The following is a 21,962-nucleotide window of genomic DNA, read 5'->3' on the forward strand; positions in this document are numbered from 1 at the left end:
ATATTATTTTGTATTTTCAGCAAATATTTTGGCAGTGATATCATTTCTTTTCAAGAATATAGTAACAAATATATTATATAAAAAATATATGAAATGGTAATACACATTTGATCTTAAGTGTAGTTATAAAGAAAATCTCAAAGTCAACTTTAAAATTTTTAATGAAAACCTACATTTTTATTTGATATTTTTCTATACCTTATCTCGAGAGCTTTTCAAAATATTACAAAAAAATATTTTTTTATTAAATACTTTTTTTAGTTATAATATTTTAAACAGTATTTTGACATAAATTACAAAATATCTCGTGAAATGTTTAATTTTGTGTAATTTTAACATTTTATATATTCATAATATTATATACATCGTATACTTAATATTTTATGCACATGAGACAAATCAATTAATGTAAATAAAATATAGTTTTTTCTTTAAGACAACTATATATATATAATTTTACCGATCCCACCTTTTTATACTATATCTTGTATAAATTTTATACAAACTAATTAATGTAAATTTTACATAAATTTTTTAAAAACTACATACAATATTAAATTTATATAAAATTTATATACATTGTTCAATACTGGTTTTATATATATAAACTATACACGTACACACGCACGCACGCATGCACGCACGATTTGAAATGGAATACCTCATATATTTACATATAATATATATATATATATATATATATTATATATATATATATATATAATATATATATATATATATATATATATAGAATATATATATATATATATATATTATATATATATATATATATATATACTTTAAATATATTTAAATTTTCCAATACTCAGCATATGTATTTTAAAGTTATATATTTACATAATCAATTATTAGAATATAACAGTATTTATATTTTTAAATGCGATTTTGTATTTTCTTTAATGATCTTATGATATATTATATTTCAAAATAATTTACCTTATTGTTATTTTATCTGTCACTTCATATATTATTGAAACAAATAATTTCTTTGCTGCTCGACGAGAAATTTTCAAGAATTTTTAAGAATTCTTTTAAGGTGTAACGATATCTATAACCTTTTAAGTTGTCACACACAATTAGAGTATGTAGTGTACCTACTATTTATTTTCAAATCAATTGCTACCAATCTTTAAAACTAAAAATTTATTGTGCAATAAGTTGACATGTTCAGTTGATATTACATTTGTCGTAGAATAAATTTTTCAAACGTATTAATTGGCTGTAGCATAGAAAAATTTTCGAATCTAGACATTTTATTGGTCCATCAGCACATGCATAATAAAATTCAACCAATCAAATTCTTTATACACTTACATTATATGTCATGCAAAAGTGTGTGCGGCGGCCTTTAATGCTATCGCACACAAATTGCATAAACTGCATATGCATAGCATAAGACCTTATGGACCAATGAACATCGAGCATGTGATTCAATGCTTGATGCTCATTGGTCCATAAGGTCTTATGCTATGCATAGGCAGCTTATGTAATTTGTGTGCGATATCCTTTAGTCCTAATAACGATGGTTGCTATGTAACATTGTATCATGGTAATGTCATTACGCATATATTTTAACATGTACATCGCTACGTAATGATGGTAACATCATCGTTAAAAGTAACAGACATCGTATAATTCATTTAGTATTATTAATTGTGCATAAAATTGAAATATTATTATAATTATTATATAAATTTGATTCTTTGTGATTTATTAAACTAAACGGTAAATATATATGAAGTTATATGAATAATTTATTTATACTAATTACAATTATATAACTTATAATTAAATATGTGCTTAAATCTATCTTACAATTAAAATATTGTATACATATATTGTATATTTCGTCTTATAGTCACTTAATTATGATATTTCAAAAAAATTTTCGCTAAATATTTGTTACATATATTAATTACAACTTATATTAATTATTTACAACTTATATTAATTACAACTAAACATTTATATATTTGCTAATATAAACTATTACAAAAAATTATTTTACAATTATTTATATTCCAATTGATTTTTGTTAAAAATATTTATATTATTTGTCTTAATAATAATATATTCTTATAAATATATATTCTTACTATATAATATTAAATTTTAGTTGCTATTTATATTTTTATTTTAAAATTGCGTGTGTACGTTACATTGAAATATTTTTTATTTAAAAATTCTAGGATAAAGCTACAAAGAAAATGGATAGCGAATCAGACATTTATCGTGAGTTGTGTGATAATCCAACATTATATGTTTCACCAAGAGAACTTTTCGAAGTTATGTTACCTAATGATGGTACAGTGTAAGTTTTAAAAATTTTTTAATATTTAATTTTTTATTCATAAATTTTTTATTCATATTTATTACTTATTCTCACTATTTCAGTATTATCGTCAAATTTGTAAAATTCTGTCAGTTTAAGAATAAAACTATATAATAGTAGCATAAAATCATATAAATGTAATTGATGTATAAAAGATACATTTATTAAAAATTTTATTGAACTTTTAATTATTTTTTTATTTTTTTAATAAATATAAAATATTAATTGTTTATATATATATATTTTTTTAAGGTGTTTTATCAGTATGGTGGAACAAATCGACAGTACAATTGCTGTTAAAACTAAAAATGGTGAAGTTCACCGTTGTCGAGTAATTTTGACAAATAATAAAGACTGGAAGGTTCAAGTTACTATATGGGGCAATAACATAAATCGAGTTATACATAACTTTAAAACATCATTTGTAAGTTTTTATCACAAAATTAAAATCATTTTATTACAAATGTTTACAACATAAATTAAGACATTATTTTATATATTTGTTATTACATAAAATATTAACTGTTCTTAAAAAATCTTTTTATAAATAATTATAAAATGTAAAAATCAACGTAATTTATAAATAATCTTACAATAAAATAAATAATTAATTTTATGATGTCAATTCTATAAAAAATTGAGATAAAATTATTAATAAAAATATTCTACAAAAAATGTTTTTTTTTAATAAAAATTATTAATAATAAAAATTAATAACAAAACTAAATTTTAACATTTAGAAATAATGTTAATTTACTGTTAGTAAAATATTACAAATAAAAAATCAATTTTATAATTTAAAAAAATTATTTACAATTGATCAATTAATTTTGATAACAAATTTTTTAATGTAAATTTATGTTTTTATCTTGAATATAAAAAACTCATATAGGAAAGTTTAAGTTTTATAATAAATAATGTAAAATGACTTTACAAAACACATTTTTTGTTAAAAAATCATTTTTTAATTATAAGTTATAAATATTGTAAAAAAAATTGACTTTTGTTAAATATTTATCTCATTATTTATTTCATTATAAATAATTTTAAAATGCATGTATGTATGTATACATAAAAACATTTCTTATTACAATATTTATAACTTATAATTTTAGAAAATTTTTTTTTAGCAAATATGTTTCAAAGTCATCTTACAACAATTGTTGCAAAATTTAAACTTTTCTATTGATGAACATTTTTAATAATAAATTTCATAATTAATAAGTATTTTATAAAATTAATAATTATATTTTTTATATGTATATAGGTGGTACATGTATCCGGAGCTTTTTCTCAAAAACGTTATTCTAAGAGTTTAGGAAATGTCCCTATGGATTTAACTATCAAAGATTATACAGTTGTGAATGTCATTGGAAAAATTCGAGAATATGAGGAAACTAAAATTTATGAACCAGTTACTATTTCACTAGAGATAGTCACATTTTTCAAGAGTTGCGATGGCTCCCCTGTCAAGCTCATTTTTAAATAATGTAGTTTCTCGACAGCCGATATATCATTATTTTCCATGATCATGGACGTAAACAAATCTCGATAATGACTCCATTGAGCGTAATCACCTGAGAATTTTGGTAAAAATAAATTAATAAAAATTAATTTTTGGCAATAAAGTAACTATTTAAATTTCATCTATACCTGATAGAATCCTTTCAATTTATACACATACACACACACACGCACACGCACACGCGCGCGCACACACACACATACACACACACACGCACGCACACGCACACGCACACGTACTTACGAGTATGCGCGCGCGCGCGCGCACTTATACGCACACTTATACACACATATACATGTTTATATATATATATAAACATGTGTATGTGTGTATAAGTGTGCGTGTGCGCGCGCGCATACTCGTAAGTACGTGTGCGTGTGATTTATTTAGTTACACCCTGTATATATATATATATATATATATATATACTGGGTGTAACTAAATAAACATATATGACATATAATACCGAATTCTCTGGCCAATTTGGAAATCATTTTTCCTCAGTGAAAATGTTGAGAAGTCGATAATTTTCGAGTTAAAGCGATTGAAAAAAACGAGTTTCTCGCAAACTAAACTTTGTAGAGTTAAATGGTTAACATAATTATATTCTTCAGTTAATTTCAAGTGGAGTTTACTTTAATAAAATTTTAATTTAAAGCTTAGTTACAAAGATATATACCCATATAGCAAAAAATGTCACAGTGATGTCACAAAGACATTGCTCTGTGACGATAAAATATGTCAAAATAAAATCACAGTGATGTCATAGTGACGTGCGAATGTCCGCTTCGTAACAGATGTGATGTCATCATGACATCATTGTGATAAGAAATGGAATGTTATAGCGATGTAATTTATACAGATGTGATATCACTATGACATCATTGTGATAGGAATGGTATGTTACAGTGATGTAATTTATACAGATGTGATGTCATTATGACATCATTGTAATAGGAAATGGAATGTTATAGTGATATAATTTATACGTCATAAAAGAGTTTTATATAAGAGAGACAAAGATTGGTTTTAATACGAGTAAAAGTACCAATATTTAAAATTAAATTCATAGCAGTGCTATAGCAGTGCTAAAAGGAGAGATAAACGTTCAATACAAGTTTACCGAGCATTTATCTCTTTTTAGTGCTGCTATAAAATATGTTTTTCATTAATTTTAAAGATTATTACTTTTTACTCGTGTTATAATCAACCCTTGTCTCCTCTACGTTTTTCTTTCAAATAAATGTAATTTATTTAATTACATTTTTATTTTTTAAATAATACATATATACGTTCCAAAAAATATAAGCCATATTATTATATATGTACGTGTGTGTGGGTGTGTAACTATCATTTAATACACATTCACGTTAAATCACATCATTTAATCATATTTAATAACTATATCACTAACATATATAATTAATACTTATAATAAATCATTTTTAAAGTAATTTTTTTTAAATTCTAGTTATTTGTTTACGCGAGATAGTTAGGTTTTCAAAGATCCCGGGATTCGCACATGAACTGTATGAAAATCCACGTTCTCACTGGAGACATCAAAATTAACCGAACGATAGGATAGAGGAAAGATGAAAGATCATTGCTTAAGAGAGATGACAAACTGATTTGATCCTTTAAGAGTTTATTTGAGAAACACACAATTGAGATGGAGACAAAAACTGAATTCGAGATACATAGCCTTCGCGCGACAACCTTGCTTGATCAGAGAGCTCAGCTCGACTGCCGTTGACGAGGTGTCGAGAGACAAGAATTCCCCGTCGTAAGGGTGAAAAACGGGGAGCAAGGTATGTTTATTTGAGTGCGAATCAGCTGATCGGTAGCTGATCGCCAGCTGATCGGCAGCGAAAAACAACAAGGAATGTCACGGTCGCGGCATCGTAACAATACGAGACTCGAAAATAATATATTTGTCACGCTGAAATAATTGGCTATACAAAGGCGTGATATATAAATACAATGATCGAAAACTTTAATGCCGAAATATAAGATTGATCGATATGCGATAACTTTTACTTGTCAAACTCCAAACATTTCGCCCGCCTTGGCAACTCCGCGTTGACAATATTTATGGAACGTGAATCTATCGCGAGAATGTCTATGTTTTATTTGGATCCGGCAGCAGGCACAATTTGACAATTGGTCTTTTGAGCGTAGTGTTGGCCGTCTTCACACTGACGACTCTGATAAGTCCGTCAGGCCCGTGATGCACGTCAATGATGCGTGCGAGAGGCCATTTGGTAGGAGGCGTCCGTTCGTCCTTGATGAGAACTAAAGACCCAACCTGAAATGAATTTTGCGCTTGGTGCCGCTTAGAGGAGACCTGAAACTGGGACAGATATTCTGCAGTCCAACGCTTCCAGAATGACTCCGTCATCTGGCGGAGTAGCTGCCAGCGCGACAGCCGAGATGCTGGGACATCACCCAGAGAGGGCTCCGGTACAGTGGTGATCCGATTAGAAAATGCCCTGGCGTGAGCGCTGAAACATCCGTTGGGTCATCCGAGAGAGCGCTTAGAGGGCGAGAGTTGAGAACCGCCTCGATCTGAATTAAGAGCGTGTTCATCTCTTCATAGGTGAGCAGCGTGTCACCTATGACTCGCCTGAGGTGGAATTTGACCGATTTCACTCCAGCTTCCCACTTTCCTCCGAAGTGAGGGGCCGAGGGTGGATTAAACTTCCACGTAACTCCATCGTTGGCGAGCTGGGAGGCGATGTGAGTCCATTCTGTCGTTGAGGCCTTGAACAGTCGCCTTAATTCGAAATCCGCTCCTATGAGATTGGTGCCGCAGTCGCTTGTGATTGTGGAGCAAATCCCTCTGCGGCCCGTGAACCGTTTGTAGGCGGCGATGAATCCATCGGTCGAATAATCTGTCGCCACCTCGAGATGCATAGCTGAGGTGCTGAAGCAGATAAAGATTACAAAGTATCCTTTGTAAGTTTTTGCACCTCGTCCGCGAAAGGTCTTGAGTGTTAGAGGTCCGGCATAATCGACCCCGGTATGATAGAAAGGTCGACATGGAGTTGCACGAGAGGCCGGAAGCTGTCCCATTTGTTGAAGCCCGGTAACTGCTTGTTGACGTGTACAGGTTACACATCGATGAATAAATGAGCGAACCGGCAGGCGACCCCCGAGAATCCAAAATTTGCGGCGTATAACCGAGAGCATGAGTTGTGGTCCGCCATGTAACGTCTGTTTATGGTAATAATCCATTATGAGGTCCGTCAATCGAGAACTGCGAGGTAAAATCAATGGATGTTTTTCCGCCGGATCCAGCTGAGACAATTGAAGACGTCCTTGTAGTCGGAGGTGCCCTTTAGTATCGAGAAACGGAGTGAGACGGAATAGTGCGCTGGTTTTCGGCAGCTGCTTACCTCCTCGTAGGAGTCAAATTTCCGTTGAGAAATAAGCATGTTGCGTTAATTCGACCCAAAGAAGGACTGACAATTCTAGCTCCCCTGCAGTAAGAGGGTCTTGCGATACAGGCACAGTCCTTGAAGGTCGGAAGCGTTGGATCGCACGTAGAATCCAGGCGGTAATGCGGGTCAGTCGAGTGAAAGATGAGTATCGTTTTATGAGATCCCACATATCTGGCTCTGGAATCACGATCGCGATGGCGCAATTACGAGCTCGTTCTTCAAGATGTGCGTTGGAATCGAGCGAGAGCTTTGAGACTGGCCACGCGGTCAAGAATTGCTGTAGCCACGGAGGTCCATGCCACCACGACTGATCTTGCTGGAGAAGTTGAGGCGATGTTCCGCGAAACGCCACGTCAGCAGGATTCTCTTTCCCTGAGACGTGATGCCACCGAGAGTTTGAGAGCTCTTGTATGAACACAACACGATTTCGCACGAATTCTTTCCATCTCGATGGATGGCTTTTGATCCATGTTAACGCGACGGTAGAGTCCGTCCAGAGATGCGCTGGCGTTTGAGTTAAATCGAGAACTTCGCGTATTTTGAGAAGCTGTTTCACGAGGAGTACGGCAGCTGATAATTCGAGTCGCGGAATTGTTACGCGTTTAAGCGGAGTCACTTTTGTCTTTGCACTAACGAGAGTCACATGAATGCCGGTGGGAGTCACGACACGGAGATAGATAACTGCGGCAATTGCATGTTGAGAGGCGTCCGAGAAACCATGCAATTCGGTTCCGAGAGCCGATGAGCTGGTGCCGAACCAACGGAATCACAATAGCCGACACCTGTTCGAATTGCTGCATGAATTCGATCCACTGAGATTTGAGAGAACATGGTAATTCGTCATCCCAGTCGAGACGTATTGCCCACAGTTGTTGCATGAATCGCTTGGCCGTGATTATAATCGGTGCGATCCAGCCGAGAGGATCGAAAATCCGCGCGATAAACGAGAGTACCGAGCGTTTAGTGAACGCTTTGTCTGAGCGCGGAAACGAAGGGGCAACAAACACGAAACTGTCACTTGATCGGCTCCAACGAATTCCGAGAGTATAATGCGTCGTGGAGTCGCCGACGGGTAGGATCGCGGAAGGATCCTGATCGCACACGGGAATACCTTGGAGCAATTCCGAAGCGTTTGTAATCCACTTCTTCGGATTGAAGCCACCCGCCGTGAGAGTATCCTTAAGCTGCTGCATCTTTTCTTTCGTTGTAGAGATGTCATCTGACCCGGATAAAATGTCGTCCACGTATGTATCGCGGCGTAGAATTTCGGCAGCCAGTCCGCGTGTGGATTCAATGTCGGTTGCGAGCTGTTGCAGACAGCGAAGTGCAAGATATGGCGCGCAAGCTAGTTCGTATGTCACGGTACATAAGAGATATTCTCGCGGCCGTTCACACGGAGAGTCTCTCCAGAAAATCTTCTGAAGTGGCCAATCGTCTGGATGTACGCGAATTTGTCGATACATTTTTTCTATATCGGTCGCGAACACGTAGCGATGTCGACGCCAGCGAACGAGAATGTCAATGAGATCCGTCTGCAATTTCGGGCCAATATGCAAGCAGTCGTTTAATGATATTCCGAGATTTGTTTTCTGCGATCCATTAAACACGACGCGTAATTTCGTGGTCGAGCTTGTTTCTTTAATGACGCCGTGATGCGGCAGGAAGAATTCGCGTCGCGAAATATCATGAGAACTTGAGAGACGCATATGACCAAGTTCAAGATACTCACGTAGGAACTCCTTATAGGCTACCTTGAGAGAAGCGTGCGTTTCGAAGCGCGCTTCCATACGTCGGAGCATCCTGAGTGCTGGAGCGCGAGAATCACCCAAGTCACTTACAGTTTTTCGGAGCGGTAACCGAACGATAAAGCGTCCATGCGCGTCACGAGAATGCGTTGTCTTGAAGTGTTCTTCACACTGAGATTCTTCTGGGGTGAGCGTCACGTTATGCACAGGCGTGATTTCTTCCTGGGCCCAGAATCTTTGGAGCAGATCGAGGAGTTCACCATCAAGAGAGCAATGCAATCCATTAATTGATTGTTCTGTTGAGATGCGATCATGCTCAGAGTAGAGTTGTCCGAAGAGTATCCAGCCGAAAGTGGTTTTCTGAGCGATTGGCGTACCGCTAGCTCCTCGGCAAATGCCGTCTTCGAGAATTTGCGCACAAACACCTGCGCCGAGAACGAGATCAATTTTTCCTGGCGTTGCAAAGTTTGGATCTGCAAGCGCCAATCCATGGATATGAGGCCACTGAGCATTCACAATAACTGCAGGTGGCAGATAAGAGGTGAGTTTCGGCAACACAAGAGCTTCGATTTTTAGAGAGAATGCCGAATTGACGCGTGAGATAATTTCAAAAGAGACACGTCCATTGGAGACACTGGATCGCTGAGCACCGATCCCGATAATTGGAATTGCAGCTGAAGTGCGTGAGAGTCTTAAGATTTGTGCGACGGATTCGGAGATAAATGATGCCTCCGATCCTTGATCAAGCAACGCGCGTACTTGATAATGTTCGCCGTATGGTGATACGACGGTAACGAGAGCGGTCGCGAGCAGTACGGACGTACTTCGAATTATACGCGATTGTGTCACATGACTGCATGCTTGAAGCGTTGATTCTTGTCCGTCGGCTTGCGCGAGATGCGTGGAGGTGAGTCCTATGTGCGAGGTCGACGGAATTGAGGCAATCGGCGACATCGTTGTTGTTGCGGCTACCGGTTCGTTTGATGGGAGATGTAGCGTTGAGTGATGTTGCTTGCGACAGATACGACAGCGCTTTGCATTACGACAGCTTTTCAGATGATGAGGACCGAGACAGTTATAACAGAGGTTTTTCGATGAAACTGTCTCGCGGCGTTGAGCGGGAGTCTTCTCAAGATATTTCGGACACGCCGAAATATAATGGCTTGAATTGCACAACGCACACTGCTGTTCGGCGGTGGTGGTAGCGTATGATCTTGCGTTTAGTTGAGGTCGTGTCATATTTGTCGCTGGATGTTTACGTGAGGTCGTGGATCTTTCGATAGCTTCGAGAGTATGCACGCGTCCAACGAGAAAGGTTTCTAAGTCGGCGAAGGAAGGCGCGGTAGTTGTCGCACCGAGTGTTTTTTCCCAATCCTTCATTGATTCGGAATCGAGATTGCGCACAGTCATAAAAACGATAAGATGATCCCACTGGCGCACCGGACAGTCGAGAGCTTCGAGACCACCGAGGATTTCCTTAACGTCGCCGAGAAGTCGCTTGAGTTCCGATGATGACTCGGTTTTAAGTTTGCGAATTGCGAATAACGCTGACAATTGAGCATCAATTAGTATTCGCTTATTTTTGTAGCGAGCAATGAGCATTTTCCAGGAGCGGTTGAGATTTTCACTAGAGATAGTCACATTTTTCAAGAGTTGCGATGGCTCCCCTGTCAAGCTCATTTTTAAATAATGTAGTTTCTCGACAGCCGATATATCATTATTTTCCATGATCATGGACGTAAACAAATCTCGATAATGACTCCATTGAGCGTAATCACCTGAGAATTTTGGTAAAAATAAATTAATAAAAATTAATTTTTGGCAATAAAGTAACTATTTAAATTTCATCTATACCTGATAGAATCCTTTCAATTTATACACATACACACACACACGCACACGCACACGCGCGCGCACACACACACACACACACACACGCACGCACACGCACACGCACACGTACTTACGAGTATGCGCGCGCGCGCGCGCACTTATACGCACACTTATACACACATATACATGTTTATATATATATATATAAACATGTGTATGTGTGTATAAGTGTGCGTGTGCGCGCGCGCATACTCGTAAGTACGTGTGCGTGTGATTTATTTAGTTACACCCTGTATATATATATATATATATACTGGGTGTAACTAAATAAACATATATGACATATAATACCGAATTCTCTGGCCAATTTGGAAATCATTTTTCCTCAGTGAAAATATTGAGAAGTCGATAATTTTCGAGTTAAAGCGATTGAAAAAAACGAGTTTCTCGCAAACTAAACTTTGTAGAGTTAAATGGTTAACATAATTATATTCTTCAGTTAATTTCAAGTTAAAGTAATACTCAAAAGTAATAAAAATAAAGGTACATTAAACTCTTACAGACCGATCTCATTAATACCGACAATGAGCAAGGTATACGAGAGAATAATCGTGGAGCGAATGGAAGCAAGCTACAAATTATTAGAACTTGAAAGCCCAAACCAATATGGTTTTAGACCAAGAAAATCAACGGAAGACGCAATAAGTCACCTAATAAGAAGCTGTAAAAATACAGACAAAAAATATGTGGTTGCAATCTTTATAGACATCCAAGGTGCTTTTGACAATCTATGGTGGCCCTCTATCATACATAGACTGATTAAAGGAAATTGCAGCACAAAGCTTATAAAAGTATTTAAGTCATACTTTAGACATCGAAAAGTTAATATTAATACCAAATATGAAAAATTTATGGCAAAAACGGAAAGAGGATGCCCACAGGGATCCATTATAGGACCAAATGCCTGGAATTGGTGCATGGATCTGCTACTAAACAATATAGCAAATTGCTTTCCTGCTCTAAAGGCTGAAGCGGTGGCATATGCCGATGATGTCGCAATATTAATAAAAGAAGATTCTAGAGCGAGTATAGAAAAAACAGCTAACCAAGTTATCAATACCATTATAGAGTGGTGTAATACGCATAAGCTACAGCTGGCAACTGAAAAGACTGTCGCGCTACTCGTAAAGAGCAAATTAGATAAGGCAAGAACACCAATTATAAAAGTTAACGACGTTAAAATTAAATTTCGAAGTGAAACTAAATACCTTGGGGTTATATTGGATGAAAAATTGAGTTTTATAAATCATGCAAAATATATTAGGGGTAAAATTATAAATTTAATAATGGCAATCAAAAGAATTGCGAAAGAAGAATGGGGAATAAAACAACACGGAAGAAAAATATTGTACAAAATGGTAGCTATGCCGATTGCAAGCTACGCGTCATTGGCATGGTTTGACAAAGTTGATAACGTTATGGTAAAAAGACATCTAATGGCTGCACAGCGACCTTTATTAATAATGATTACAAAGGCAACGAGACTAACATCAACAAGTGCAATGCAAACCATTGCAGGTATCAAACCACTTGATTTAAATTATGGGACGAGAAGACCCTATTGAATTTAATATAATTTTTGAATCTATTTAAGGTAAGATAAATTTTATTTTATAAGTTATATTTTATTGGGAAGATAATTAAATAAAATGAACTTTAATTTTAATATAATTTAACATTTAACATTGATTAATGAAATTTTAATAAAAGATTAATTATTAAATTAAAAAAATATTTTTTTATTTTTTATAATAGTTATTATAAAAATTAATTACCTTAGGGATAACAGCGTAATATTTTTAAAAAGATCATATTAATAAAAATGATTGCGACCTCGATGTTGAATTAAAATAAAAATTAAATGGAGAAGTTTAATATTTTAGTCTGTTCGACTAATAAAATTTTACATGATTTGAGTTCAGATCGGTGTAAGCCAGATCGGTTTCTATCTATAATAAAATAAAAAAAATTTTGTACGAAAGGACTTTTTTTTGGAATTGAATTTTTTTAAATGAATAAATTTAATTGTTAAATATAGATTAATGAATTAAATTACTTTGGCAGAGTTAAAGTGTATTAAATTTAGAATTTAAATAATGTATGAAAATAAATTATACAAGTAATAATTTATCAAAATTTAAGTTTATATTATTATGGGATATTAAATATATTAAGATTATTGATTTTATTATTAATTATATTAATGGGGGTGGCTTTTTTAACTTTATTAGAACGTAAAATTTTAAGATATCTACAAATTCGTAAGGGGCCTAATAAAGTAGGATTTATTGGTATATTTCAACCTTTTAGTGATGCTATTAAATTACTTAATAAAGAATTATTTTATGTTTATAAATCTAATTATAATTTTTTTTATATATGTCCAATAATTAGATTTATTTTAATAATAATAATATGATTAGTATTTCCTTATATTACTAATATTTATTTTTTAAATTATTCAATTTTATTAATAATTGTTTTTATAACTATTAGAGGATATGTTATAATTTTTATAGGGTGATCAGCAAATTCGGTTTATTCAATGATGGGAGCTATACGATCAGTTTCACAGATATTATCATATGAGGTTAGATTTATTTTAATCATTTTAATTATTATATTGATAAGAGAAAGATATTCTTTGTTTGATTTTATTAATTATCAATGTTATCTATGATACATAGTAGTTTTATATCCTTTATTTATTATATTTTTTATTAGAATTTTAGCTGAATTGAATCGAAGACCCATAGATTTTATTGAAGGTGAGTCAGAATTAGTTTCTGGCTTTAATATTGAATATTTTAGAGGAGGATTTACATTAATTTTTTTATCTGAATATGGGATGATTATTTTTTTTAGATTAATTAGAATTTATATATTTAGAAATTTATTGAGATATTCAATAATTTTAATTTTTATTTTAATTAATATTATATGTAGAATGGTAATTTTTATACGAGGGATATTACCTCGAATACGATATGATGAATTAATATATTTATGTTGAAAAATTATTTTACCAATAATTTTAGTTTATATTATATTAATTTTTGGGTTTAAATTTATATTGTTAATAGTAATTTAAATAAAAAAAAAAATAATAAAAGCTTAAAAAGTTAATAGAAAATTAAAATTTCTTTAATATGTTTTCAAAACATAAACTTAAATTCAAGATCATTAACTTATTATTTAATATTAAAAAAATTAATAGATAAGTATAATAGTATATATTAAATTTAATATATTTATTTAAATATTAAGAAATCTCATATTTTTATGAGAAGGGAAAGAATAATAAAATAAAAAAAGTAACAAAATGATAATAATTGTCTAATTAAAATAAAAGGTACTTCGATGGGTTGGGCCCCTGCTCATGTTAATAGGATAAAAATATTAATAAAAATTCAAAATAAATATTGATTTAAAGGATAAAATGATAATGAATTAAGTTTTATAGAAATTAAAGGTAAAAAATATAAGATAATAATTGATGATAATAATGCGATTACTCCCCCCAGTTTATTAGGGATAGATCGAAGAATAGCATATGCATATAAAAAGTATCATTCAGGTTGAATATGGATTGGAGTAACTATTGGATTAGCTGGACTGGAAGAAAATTATCAGGGTCACTAAAAATATAAGGTATTTCTAAGTTAATAATAAAAAAAAAAAAAAAAATATAAATCCATATATATCTTTTAATGTAAAATAAATATGGAAAGGAATTTTATTTAAATTTCTATTTGTTCCTAATGGATTTGAGGATCCTGTTAAATGGAGGAAGAATAAATGAATTAAAACTATTATTATAATAATAAATGGGAGAATAAAATGGATAGAGTAAAATCGGTTTAAAGTAGCGTTATTGATAGAAAATCCTCCTCAAATCCATTGAACTATTAAAGTACCAATATAAGGAATGGTTGAGACTAAATTTGTAATTACAGTAGCCCCTCAAAAAGATATTTGACCTCAAGGGAGAACATACCCTAAAAATGCTGTAGCTATTGAAATAAGGTAAATTCTTACACCAATTAATCAAGTATTATAAAGTTTAAATGAGTTATAATAAAGTCCACGTCTTATATGAATATATATGCAAATAAAAAATATTGATGCTCCATTAATATGGATATTATGTATTAATCATCCTAAATTAATATTTTGAATAATATGGATAATTCTATTAAAAGCATAATTTGTGTTTGGGCAATAATGTATTGATAAAAAGAATCCTCTAATAATTTGAATTAAAAGAAATAAACCTAATAGTGAGCCAAAATTTCATCAATAAGAAATATTTACTGGAGTTGGTAATTTTAATAAAGTATTATTAATTATATTAATTAAAGTTTTATTCATAATTTAGTGTAGTAAATTTAATTAATTTTTCGTAAAGATAAAGATTTAGTTGAGCAAATTTTGATAATAATGAATAGAGATAAAAGAAGATATATTATGGTTATAATAGTTAAATTATTTAATGGATATTCATAAAGATTTAAAATATTTTGAAAAAATTTTTTATTTAATAAATTAATTGGTAAAATTTCTGTAAAATTTTGTTTCATTGGAAATAAGTGTATTAGATTTAAAATTAATAATGTTATAATTAAAAAATTTAAAATAAAAGAGTATAATAAAAAATTATTAAATTTTAAGATTATTTGTTCATTTGAAATTAATCTTGAAAAATAAAGAAAGATAATTAGTAAACCTCTAATTATAATTAAAAATAATATAATTGAATAAATATAATTTGATTTTCATATTGATATTTTTAAGCAAATTAAACATGAATATATTAATATAGTTATTATAATTATTGTTGGGTGTATTATTTTAATGTTTATTCTTAAAAAGAAGAATAAAAATATTAAAGAAAGTAAAATTAAAATTCTGAAAAATTGAAAATCTTTATTCATAAAATTTTAATTATAAATTATATAAATATCAAAAAATAGTTTATAAGAAAAATTTTAATTTTGGAGATTAAAGATATAATAGTATGTATTTTTTTGATAAGTAAACTAATAATTTTAAATAAAATATTTTTAATTTACAAAATTAATGTTTTATTAAACTATATAAGTTATTAATTTTGATTTTTTAATTTATAATTATTTATATAATTATAATAATTTTATTATTATATATATAAATATAAAATTTTAATTTTATTATGATTTTTTTAGCTGGATTACTAAAAGAGCTCAAATTCCTTTTTCAGTTTGATTACCTTTGGCAATAGCTGCTCCGACCCCAGTTTCAGCATTAGTGCATTCTTCAACTTTAGTAACTGCAGGGTATATTTATTAATTCGGTTTAATAAAGTTTTTATATTTAGAGGAGTGGATAAAATTTTATTTTATCTTTCAATTTTTACAATATTTATATCAGGATTAATGGCTAATTTTGAGATTGATTTGAAAAAGATTATTGCTTTATCTACATTAAGACAACTAGGTTTAATAATAATAATTTTGAGTATAGGGTTAAAATTATTAGCTTTTTATCATTTATTAACTCATGCTGTTTTTAAATCTTTGTTATTTATATGTGCGGGAGTAATAATTCATCTAATAAATAATAATCAGGATATTCGGTTAAGAGGGAAATTAAATGAATTTATTCCATTTACAATAATTAGATTTTATATTTCGAGGTTAGCTTTAATAGGATTTCCTTTTTTAGCTGGATTTTATTCAAAAGATTTAATTATAGAGGTTATTTATATAACTAAATTAAATTTTTTTATCTTATGATTTATTATTATATCTTTGTCTTTTACAGTTTCTTATTCTGTTCGTTTATTTTATTACATTTATTTTAGTGAAATAAAGAGTAGGTTTTTTTTTTATAAGGAGGATAAGTTAATAAATATATCTATAATAATTTTATTATTGTTAAGAGTTAGATATGGATCATTATTAAATTGAATGTTTTTTTTGATTATTCTATTACTTATATAATATTAAGAATTAAATTAGTAACTTTAAATATATTAATAATTGGGTTAATTTTAGGAGTATGATTTTATATAAAAAATTTAATAATTATATATTTTTATAGATTTTTTTTTAGTTCAATATGATTTATAAATTATATATTCTTAATTATTTATAAACCATTTTTTAATTTTGGTGAGGAAATATTTAGAATAGATAAAAAGTGGATTGAATTTTATAGAAAAAAATTTTTATTAAATGTTATTAATGATATAATTGAAATAAATTTAAGTTTTAAACCTTTAAAGATTTTTATGTTTTTATTTTTATTAGTTTATATTTATATAAATTTTATATTTATAATTTAATTATAAAAATAGATTTTATAAAAAATATAGAATTTAAATAGCTTAAGGAAAAGTTTAATATTGAAGATATTAAGATAATAAAATAATTATTTTTAGATATGTAAATTTAAATAATTATTTTTAAATATATAAATATAATTTTAATTTATAAATATTTTATATAAAATTATTTTTATAATGAAAATATAATGTTTTAAAAATTTAAACTATATAAATTTATTTATTAAATTTATTTTTTTAACAATAATAGAAAATGAAGTAAAATGAAATGATGTTCATAAAATTTTGAATTAGAAGTTCAAATTATAGTTACTTCAAATTTTTATTTGAGTATTAGTTGGAGTTATATATTCTCATTTAAATTATTAACAATAATTAACCTCTATTTTGGTTTCAACTAATTATTTATATTAGGAATTAAATCTTTTAGATTATAATTAATCAAATTTTTAAGTCGAAATTAAGTGTAATTTTTTACTTTAAAAGAAATAAGATTTATAAAAATATTTATAATTTTTAAATGCAATTTAAATGTTATGTTTTATTAACTAAAATCCTTAATTAATATATAATATAATAATATAATATTAAATTTTTCAATCTAAGGATTGTTCTAAATATTCAATTATTAAACCAAAAATTAAAATAAATAAGAATAAGAATGAAGAAAAAATTATTGGTTTTTTTATATAAAAAAATATATAAATTAATGGAATTAATATAGTAATTTCAATATCAAAAATTAAAAAAATTAATCTGATAATAAAAAATTGAATTCTAAAAGGAATTCGAGAATTTGATAAAGGATCAAATCCACATTCAAAGGGGGATACTTTTTCTCGATTTTTAAGAGATTTAATTGAGATTAGAAGATTTAATAGTATAATTAATATTGATAATATAAAAAATGTAAAAAAGATTAAAAAAAAAGTTCAAATTATTTATATTAATTTTAAATTAAATTTTTTAATTGGAAATTAATGGTAATAGATTTATACTATATAAATAAAATAAACTAATGAAAATTAACTTTATTTATAAGTAGTAGGATTAGTTAATTTATAGTATATATATAAATTTATAAGAATTAATTTTTAATATCTTCATCAGTAAATTGAAATGTATAAAAATAATCATACAACATCTACAAAATGTCAATATCAAGCTGCGGCTTCAAATCCAAAATGATGAATTTTTGAAAAATGGAGAAGATTTATTCGATAGAAACAAATAGAAAGAAATAAAGTTCCAATAATTACATGTAATCCATGAAAACCTGTAGCAATAAAAAATGTTGACCCATAAACAGAGTCTGAAATAGTAAAAGGAGATTCAATATATTCAATTAATTGTAAGAGGGTGAAATAAACTCCAAGAATGATAGTAATTAGTAGACTTTTAAATCTTTCAGAGTAATTTTTATTTAAAATTGAATGGTGACATCAAGTTACTGTTATTCCAGAGGAGATTAAAATAATTGTATTTATGAGAGGGATATCAAAAGGATTAAAAGGTTTAATTCCTAATGGAGGTCATAATTGACCAATTTCTATAGATGGGGCTAGTGATGAATGAAAATATGCTCAAAAAAATGAAATAAAGAAAAAAATTTCTGAAATGATAAATAGGATTATTCCTAATCGAAGTCCTAAATAAACAGTATGAGTATGTTAACCTTGAAATGTTGATTCACGAGTTACGTCTCGTCATCATTGATATATACATATTAATGTGCATGGAATTGATAATAGAATAATATAATTTATTTTATGAAATCAATTAACTATAGAAATTAAATTATTAAATAATCTAAAAGAAATGATAATTGGTCAAGGGCTTAATGAAACTAAATGAAAGGGATGATTTTGATTAATTTTTATCATAGGTTTATAATTTTAATGATGTATATTATAAAAAATAATTTAAATTTAAATTTCTCTTCTATATAATGTTGATAAGATTGAAAATACATAAGCTTGAATTATAGAAACAGAAATTTCTAAAATATATAATATTAATTGAGAAAATATTATTAAGGTAAAAATAAAAGGATTTATGATTTGTTGACCTGAAGATCCCAATAAAGATAGCAGTAAATGACCAGCAATTATATTGGCTGTTAATCGAATAGCTAAAGTAAAAGGTCGAATAATTAATCTAATTGATTCAATAATAACTATAAAAGGTATTAAAATTACTGGAGTTCCTTGGGGGGTTAGATGGGAAAAGAAATCATTAATATAATTAATAATTCTAAATAAAATTATTGATATTCATATAGTTAAAGAAAGAGATAAACAAAATCTTAAATGTCTAGAAGCAGTAAAAATATAAGGGAATAATCCAAGGAAATTATTAATAATAATGATTATAAATAATCTAATAAATATAATTAAATTGGAAAAAGAATAATTAATAAGAATTTTAAATTCTTTAAAAAGAAAATTTAATAGTAGATTTCAAGTTATAAAAAATCGAGAAGGGATAATTCAAAATTGATAAGGAAAAATAAAAAAAATAATTAATATTCTTAATCAATTTAGTGATAAAGATATATTAGTTGATGGATCAAAAATTGAAAATAAATTTATTATCATTTTCAGTTTCAATTATATTTATTTAATGTATAACTAAAATCAATGTGCTGAATAGGGGAGTATATAAAATAAATTATTGAAATAATTAAAAATAAGATTATTAAAGTAAATAATATTATTAATATTCAAAGTATTGGTATTATATGAGGAATTAAAGAATATCTTTTATATGTAACTTTAAAATAGCTTCCGGTTCCGGTGAGAGTGTGAGTGACAGGTGTGTGAAAGCGTGGCAGGTATTTGTGAGGAAAGAGTGAGAAGAGGGGTGAGGAGAATAGGAGATAGGAGGTGAGAGGGCGTAGGAAAAAGAGGAGGATAGATTGAAAGGATAGGAGAAGGAAAAGGGGTAAGGAGTTAGTAAATAGAAAGCAGGAAAAGGTGAGACACGTGGACACGTAGACACGTGGAAGAAAGAGAGTAGGTGTAGAGAGCAGGTGCAGATAGAAAGATAGGGAATTCAATAGGGAATTCACTAGGGAATTCACTAGCGAGTTGGAGCGAATTAGAACATAGAGTAAGGGAATCAAAGAAAGAAAGCGATAAGAGAAAAATGAATAAGGAGGAAAAGAAGGTTAGTGAAGAGAATAGTAGAGATAGGAGGATAGAGACTACTAGAGATAGGATGGATGAGGAAGGGGGAAAGAGGGGAGATGAGGAGGAAGTAAAAAAGAAGGCAGGGAGGCCGAGAAGAGTAGATGAGTTAGCGAAAGAGAGGAGGAGCAGTATGGGGTGTATAGAGGATTTCTTGAAAAGGAAAAGGGAAGAAGGGGGAGAGGAGGATAAGGATGAAGAGGAAAGAAGTCTGAGAAGGAGCAAAAAAACAGAAAGGCTGAACAGAGAAGTAGGGGGGATAGAAAAGGAGGAGTTAAAGAGGATGATGGAGGAGATAGGAGAGAAGATTACAGAGAAGTTGGGTGAGGAAATAAGAAAATTGAAGATTGAAATATGGAAAAAGGAGGGGGAATGGAGAGAAGAAAGAAAAGAAATGGGAAAAAAGATAGAAGGACTGGAAGAAAGGGTGATAGAGTTGGAGGCAAGAATAGAGAAGAGAAGTAAAAAGGAAGAAAGAGAAAGAGAGGGGGGAGAAGGAGGGAGTAAGGGGTTAGGTGAGTCAATAATGGGGAAAATGAGAGACATAGGAAAGAAGTTAGAGTGGAAAGAGAGAGAAGAAAGAAGGAATAACATCGTGATAAGAAGAATAGAAGAAGGGAAGGAAGATGTAAAAGAAAAAGTGGAGAAAATAATGAAAGAAATAGGAGCGAAAACGGAAATAGAATGGATAAGAAGGTTGAAAGGAAAGGAGGGAAAGGAAGGAGAAATGGTGGTTGTAAGACTAGGCAGCAGAGAACAAAAGAGACAGGTAATGGAAAAAAAGAGTCTGTTAAGAGGAAGGAGGGTGAGGATAGAGGACGACCCTAACATGGGAGGAAAGAAAGATGAAATGGAGAATAATGGAAATTGCGGAGGAAGAAAAGAGGAAAGGGAACAAGGTGTGGACAAACTACGGTAGGATAAAAATCAATGATGTTTGGTGGAAATGGGAAGAGGAAGAAAGAGTGCTCAAGAACTGGAAAGGAGAAATTAGAGAAGGAATGGAGAAAATGGAGGTGGAAGAGGGGGGCATGAAGACAAGAATGGAGGAAAAAAAGGGATAGAAGAGGGGAGAAGAGAAGAAGGAAGGAAAGGAGAAGGGAAGAAGAGTAGTAAGAAGAGAAAGGAGGAGGGAGAAAGGGAGACGGAGATAGAAAGAAGAAAGGAGCAAGAGAGAAAGGAAAAAGGAGAAGTAAGAGAGGAATGGAAGATAGGTTTTTGGAATGTGGCAGGGTTGAAAAACAAGGAAGAAAAATTCTGGAAGGAAATAGAGGATTGGGAGGTAGTGGTGATGATGGAAACATGGATAGAGGAAAAGGGGTGGGAGGCGATTAAAAAGAGGCTACCGAAAGGATATAGATGGGAGAAGCAAGCAGCAAAAAAGAGAAAGAAGAAAGGAAGACCGATGGGGGGAATGATCATGGGGGTAAAGGAGGAGAGGGGAAGGATAAAAGTTTCAGGAATGGGAGAAAAGGCGGAGGGAATAATGATGG

The 21,962-nt window shown here is 30.3% G+C and overlaps 2 protein-coding genes across 2 annotated transcripts; both read right to left on the reverse strand.

Annotated features, from left to right (window-relative positions):
- Positions 1-6,272: 6,272 nt before the first annotated feature.
- On the reverse strand, positions 6,273-7,112 carry LOC114945202 (uncharacterized). The gene has a single exon (XM_029321314.1). The coding sequence runs from the start codon at positions 7,110-7,112 to the stop codon at positions 6,273-6,275; it is 840 nt and encodes a 279-aa protein (XP_029177147.1).
- A 473-nt stretch (positions 7,113-7,585) lies between these two features.
- LOC114945195 (uncharacterized) lies at positions 7,586-10,791 on the reverse strand. Its single transcript, XM_029321302.1, has 2 exons — positions 8,077-10,791; positions 7,586-7,723 (listed from the first exon to the last, which is right to left on the reverse strand). Exons 1-2 carry the CDS (start codon positions 10,789-10,791, stop codon positions 7,586-7,588), a joined length of 2,853 nt encoding a protein of 950 aa, XP_029177135.1.
- Between the last annotated feature and the right edge of the window lie 11,171 nt (positions 10,792-21,962).

The sequence above is a fragment of the Nylanderia fulva genome, unplaced genomic scaffold (assembly GCF_048542155.1).
Source record: "Nylanderia fulva isolate GAGA-0341 unplaced genomic scaffold, ASM4854215v1 Scaffold525, whole genome shotgun sequence".
Taxonomy (NCBI): domain Eukaryota; kingdom Metazoa; phylum Arthropoda; class Insecta; order Hymenoptera; family Formicidae; genus Nylanderia; species Nylanderia fulva.

Coding starts and splice junctions, on each gene's coding strand:
- LOC114945195 (XM_029321302.1), bottom strand. CDS start 10,791: ATGGAAAATAATGATATATCGGCTGTCGAGAAACTACATTATTTAAAA. Junction 7,724..8,076: donor CGGCTATTGTGATTCCGTTG/GTTCGGCACCAG, acceptor TGTTCATACAAG/AGCTCTCAAACTCTCGGTGG.
- LOC114945202 (XM_029321314.1), bottom strand. CDS start 7,112: ATGGATTATTACCATAAACAGACGTTACATGGCGGACCACAACTCATG.